Consider the following 6103-nt stretch of genomic DNA (forward strand, 5'->3'; position numbering starts at 1 on the left):
TTCTATAGTCTTTATGTAAGTTATATTGTCAATAGGCTCAACATTTGTCAATTTTTCAAATAATATAAATAAATATATGTTACAACTTATTACAACATCTAAATAAATAAAGAATACAACTTAAACAGATGTACTTGCTGTAGTTCTGCTTTTCCGTGGGGAAGACGTTGTGCGTGGTCTTTACAATGAGTAACAGTTTACAGTAACTTGTTACCGAAACCTCCAGGCAACCAAAATAACACTCACATTGTTTTGGGGAAGGGCTATTTTCTTCATAAGTCATACGTTAAAGATCCACTTCCCTATTCATACACAGATGCGTGGAGTGTACTTTGGGGAGACATTTGTGACGTGTATCGAACATTTAAAAAACAAAAATGTATTACAAATTAAGATGAACAATTCAGTATATTCACTCACAGTAAATCCATCACACATTATAATAATAATTGTGGAAATAAATCAAACACTTTTACAGCAATTTTAATGCACAATGCGTCAAATAATATGACAAAAGATTAAGAGCTGCATCCCACACATTTCTTGCAACAAATATAATTAATGATCCTTCTGACCTAAAATGTAACATTCACAGACGTGGGGAGCATGTTGTGCATATTTATGTATTGAGTGTTTTTGTCTAAGAAACAACATTAGGAGCATCCTTCTGCAGGTGACGCTCTAAACTCTGCTCCAATTCCTCCCAGCTTTTCTCCGGCAGGCTTTTCTGGCAGTACAAGAAAGAAAGAGACAATTTTATATACTACTCCAAGCAAGAAAAATATCAACACTAACAAAATCAACAAAGCTTACAATTTACTTACTGAGAGAAGCCAGTACCTCTATGTTGTAGATTTCATACTCACTTTAGTGCGTGTCCCTGTGTGTGCAGCTGCCGGTTCAGAGGTTTTGGGCGTCTTGCTTTTAGTTTGCTTCAGTCTTTGGCGCTCTCGTTGTTTCTCTTCAAGCTTCTTCTGCAGAGCCAAAACTGTCTCATCCTGAATCATCACCTGCTGAAAACCCAGCCTGGCTGACCTCTCCTCTTTCCTGCAACATGCCAACAATATCATGAATGTGTGTCGAGGCTATGTATCTGTTTCCGTCCCATGTTTTCCTTCGAACCACGATCAAGTCAGAGCCAGACATTTTCCTGACCTGATGGCGGCAGCCTGTGCCAGCACTCTCGTGTGGAGGTTGATGGCGTCCAGCTGCTCCAACAGCAGCTGCTTCTTGTTGTGCTTCTCCTCCAGGATGTGCTCCCGTTTCTCATGCTGCTCTGTTTGCTGTGCCTCCCTCAGGAAGGCCAGACGCTCCTTCAGCTCCATCAGCGACATCTCTCCCAGCAGCTCATGGCCTGCAGACTTACATGGGAAAACACATTCTTCATGACACAAGAAGTATGTGATAGTTGTTCTATCACATGTACGCTTTCCTTCACTCACCTCTGTGTTGTCAAAACTATTGACTTTAAAATGAGGAAGAGATTCGATGGCGCGGATTTCACGGATGACTTTAAATTTTCTGCTGAGCTCTGCTTGTGCTTCCTCCAGTGCTTGACGAAGGAGCTCTCGTTTTTGCTCTGCGACTTCCTTCACTGTGGAATTTGCGTGAAATTGATGAGAGTGAACGTAAACCGTGAAAAAGTGATGTATCACTGTATAACATGTGATAGCAGAGAGACGGAGGGCCTACCTATACTCTGCTTGAATTTCAGTAACTTCTCTTTAGACGCCTTTGAGTTCTTGTGTCCTTCTGCCACTTGTTGCACCAAGTCTCTCATTTCTTTTTCCTCCTGCAGCCTTTTCTCGGCATAACTCCGCATCAGCTGAGCGGTCTATAAGAAAACAAAACAACCATAACAAACACTTTAATCCTGCATAATTGTAAATTCCTTTGAAATGACTTCTTTAAAGGGTGTTTGTAGAGAACAGTCACACTTTTGTCTAGTCTCGTTACACACTTTAAAGTACCGTGTAATGTTTTCTTCTGGTTCCTATTAGTTGTCGAGGGATCTTTACCCACCTCTTCTTTCTTCAGCTGAGCAGTCTTCTGGTTGCGTTCCATTAAGCGCGTGCGGGCCATAGCTGCTTCCTCATAACTGATGCGTCCTTCCAGACGTCTGTGCTCAATCTTGGTCAGCTCCTTCTGGAGGTCCTTCTTACGCATCTCCTTCTGCCACTGCAGGAAAGGCGAGGGCTCATGTGCTCCCTCCACCAGACGCTCCATTCTGAGTCACAAATACAAGCACAAAAAAAATATATATCAGAGGAGATCAAGACACTCTTGGCAAGACAGACCTGAGAAGGTGTTAGAAATGTACTACACAAGACAATTCAGTCTCACACACAGACAACTATGATCTAAACTGTCAGTAGTTAAAGTATAATCTTATTGTCGCTCAGATTCAAATGGTTTTGCCAGTTCATTCTAGTACTGTCTTGGGCATTATACTGATTATGTACAGATGAATAATCCCATTAAAATATGTCAAGCATTGGTAGGTAAATATTGTACTTTTGCAGCTCCTCCTCCACCTGGCGGTCGTATAGAGCCCCCTGCCTCATGATGGCTGCATTGTTCAGCTTGATGGGCCAGCTGTTAGTCTAACAGAAAGAAAACAATCACATGCACAAGCACGTGCCAGTGGATATCAGCCTACTTTGATATTCATCACCATCATACTGATCCACTAAAGCAGGTGACATAATATGATTTCACCTTATTACTGGGGGGTAGTCCAGAGGAATTAAATGAATTGAATTTGAGTTTTGAATCCAAGTCCTCCTTAATTCGAGACATCACTCTCTGCAAGACAAATGTGGGTTTCATCAGAAATGTGAACTGACTACTGAACTGTCTTCTGACTCACTCAATAGTAAATGTTTCTCCATCCATATACTTCAAGTTTGGACATGAATCAATAATATCACTTTGTAAATCATCATGAAACACAGACAGTAGCCCCCCTACCTTGGCATGTTCAGACTTATGTGGATTTACACATCTGAACTGTTTCATATTTGCCTCATACAGCAGTTCCTTTTGTGAAAAACAGGAAGATGATCATTACAGAGGCATGTAAATAATACGTGTTGATTATGATATACATTTTCTAAAGCTTTTTAGCCACATCAGGAGAAAATAAAAAATGAAAATTCTGAAAAACGCTTTTCTGTGTTTTTGAATGTGCAGTAATAAAATGTGTCTGTTTTGCTTAATTGTTACATATACCAGTTGTCTTTCTGCCAAAACTTGTTTTCTTTTATATTACGTTTTACTTTGTACTGATGATAACGGTAAAATCAGATAGTGTACCTCCATCTTTTGATGGTTCTTTTGTTTGATCTCCTCCATCATCTGCATGTCTTTTGGAGCCCTATATGTGCTTTTTGGCACCTGTGAAACAAAAGTCTTTTGAGTCCATTGCAGCCTCAACACTTATATACAGCTTAATAACCTGTCTTGTTTATAGAAACAACAGTACACATAAAAACTGTGTGGCAATGTTTGAAGAAAACATTGTATATCACTGTAAATGAGGCTGACTGGTTTGCATGGTTCCTGCTGTGGAAGAGGCTCGGTCACAGACACAGGTAGAAGTTTAGGTTTGGTGATAGAGAACTCCTGGGGCTCAGTGGTCATCTTTGGAGATTTCTTGACCTGATTCCCATGAGATATTTTGACAACAAGCTGGTCCATGAGAATATCCAACTCAGGGCGCCATCTAATGGACAATAATAGCCACTCAGTCTTTGCGTTAGTAAACACATTGGTTTTCTTAAAAAATATATATTCCTGTTCTTTTCTTACCTTTGCAAAGGATGAATCCAGCGTGTCTCCACAAAGGCAGCATCATAGATAGCATTCCACTCCTCTTGTATCCACGTGGTGAGATTTGTGAAGAAGAAAGTCAGGAACTACAGCCAAATGAAATACACACTTACACAAGGGAAAAGTAATGGAGCTATACTGACTGCTGGTTATTTCAAATGCAACAACACTCCCGTTTGAGAGTTTCTTACTGTGTGCATCTTCTTGACGTCCAGAGATTTGATAATGTTCCTAAAACGCTGGAGTCCAAGGTCATCAAGTGCAAATGTGGCGAGGTAACAGATAACTGAAGAACAGCATAGTAAATATATCAACACATGTCAGTCTTTTTTCATTCAGAGTCAAATTATAATTATAATTTAGAAGTTTGTTTAGTTCATTGACTTACTGACATACTGGCTGTGGTCCTCTCTGGATAAGTGTTTCCCATGCTGGCCATAGAAGACATTGACAACTACGTCAAGTAACCTTTTGTGCTCAATGCATCCGGAAACGACATCGAGTATGAACTTCTTCTGCAGAGTATCCCTGATCTGTAACACACACCCTAATGAAGGAGATATCCGGGTGTTAGCAGCAGCATCGGGGCACTGATCGGAGTCTACCTACCTGCAGATCCTTTGAAGCCTCTTCCATGAAGTCATCCAAACACTGCCTGCCAGCGCTGAACTTATCGAGCAACACAATTGCCTCTTTGGCAAGTAATCCATAGCCTGGTGCCATTTTGCATCGATCTGCAGAATGCTAGTGGAGATTGATAACTGTCTGTGGTGAAAGGTCTTTGCTCGCAGAAAAGCCTGAAGAAATACAGTCGGTCTAATTATCTGTCTTCAATACCAACGCAGGCCTGTAGAATGTCAAAACAGTAAAAGTTTTCCTGAGACAGAACAAAATGGGTGCTATTAAAAAATACATAGATTCATAAAAAGTGCAGCGGCTTGTTTTCAGCACGAGCCGTTGCCAGTCGTTGCTTAGCAACACACTATCGTAAACAGAAACGTATCCCAGCTTCTGTTAAATGAGTAGAGCCTTAAAAAAACAGGAACTGTCGAAATATACCTGAATTCAAAGGAATTGTTTTTTTAATTTAATGGGCTGTTTTGTTCAATATGAAAAAAAAACTTTAAGGTTTTAATCCAACGGATGCAGATTGACAGTCTGATCCTTTGTTGGCAGCATAACAATAACTATGACGTAGCATATTCTGACGTCTGGGCGAACCACGCGCTGCCTTCGCGTACTGTTGGAAATGTTGTTATCGACACAGAAACGTGATACATTTGTCAGGGAAAGAGGGAATGCATGTTGATAATTATAACCAGATTACCGGTGTGTATTTGTTACAATTACCTGTTGTACGGACAAGTGACTAACTTCACATGAGAGTTTAAGGAGTTTGTGGGGAGAAGCTGATTACTGAGCAAATCCCATGCAAACTGGGGGTTTTAGTCTCACATGGCATCATCTGATTTCGTGCCATAATCTGATTAACATAAACTCATTTATGTGGGCATGTAAACAAAACCAATGGATTGTCAGTCTATGGTTACACATTTACATTTCAAATGTAACAGGCAAGATAGTTGTGGTCCAATTTTAAGTCTTAACAGTGAATTGTCAATCAAAGCTTTGGCTGTGAGAATAATTAGTCAGGATCAAATCTTAAGATATGATGGATGGCAAGTCTTGGTTTACTTTTTCATTGCAATTTAGCAAATGTATCTGTCAACTCTCTGTGGATAAAGACTGTGAGATACAATTGAAGTTCAAAAACCATCAAGTGGACCTTGAGCTGAGATTGTATTGCCACCTCCTGTTGCCCTGCTAAAAAATTAATTCACTTGTCTGTTGCAAAGTAACCTTGAGTGAATTTAAATCCCCTTCTGCTCAACTAATGAGTTTAGCTGATTGTTAAATTACTTGCAGTCCTGATCTTTAGTGTACAGAATTATATAGTTGTGCCGGTGGGCAGAGTTTGACACTATATAATGTTTTCTCCTTCATCTGCTCAAGAGGGAAAGTGTATTTGTGCTTACCTCAAATCTGAATTTAAACATTTAACATTTTGATTTTAAAAGTAAAGGAGAATAAGTAGGCCTATATGTCATTTTAGGATTTTTGTTTACTGGGTAATTCAGTTTTTGTGGAAAACCTATAACAGACACAACTATTATTAGGAGTCTAGTATTCATTTTTAGAAACAAACATGGCTGTAGGGAATGTTTAACCAATATAATATTCCAGACCTAACGTGCCTGCCTAACGTGGCCTG

General features: G+C 39.8%; 1 protein-coding gene across 1 annotated transcript; it reads right to left on the reverse strand.

Moving 5' to 3' along the window:
* Nucleotides 1-161: 161 nt before the first annotated feature.
* Nucleotides 162-4803, reverse strand: cfap99 (cilia and flagella associated protein 99). Its single transcript, XM_068580549.1, has 15 exons — nucleotides 4441-4803; nucleotides 4220-4364; nucleotides 4023-4117; nucleotides 3811-3917; nucleotides 3547-3724; nucleotides 3316-3396; nucleotides 2971-3039; nucleotides 2719-2805; nucleotides 2515-2603; nucleotides 2023-2227; nucleotides 1693-1834; nucleotides 1443-1594; nucleotides 1156-1361; nucleotides 867-1047; nucleotides 162-727 (listed from the first exon to the last, which is right to left on the reverse strand). Exons 1-15 carry the CDS (start codon nucleotides 4552-4554, stop codon nucleotides 641-643), a joined length of 1938 nt encoding a protein of 645 aa, XP_068436650.1. The 5' UTR covers nucleotides 4555-4803; the 3' UTR covers nucleotides 162-640.
* Nucleotides 4804-6103: the final 1300 nt, after the last annotated feature.

This window comes from Clinocottus analis, unplaced genomic scaffold, assembly GCF_023055335.1.
Source record: "Clinocottus analis isolate CAN_PGR_092001 unplaced genomic scaffold, fCliAna1.0.p SCAF_17, whole genome shotgun sequence".
In the NCBI taxonomy this organism is placed as follows: domain Eukaryota; kingdom Metazoa; phylum Chordata; class Actinopteri; order Perciformes; family Cottidae; genus Clinocottus; species Clinocottus analis.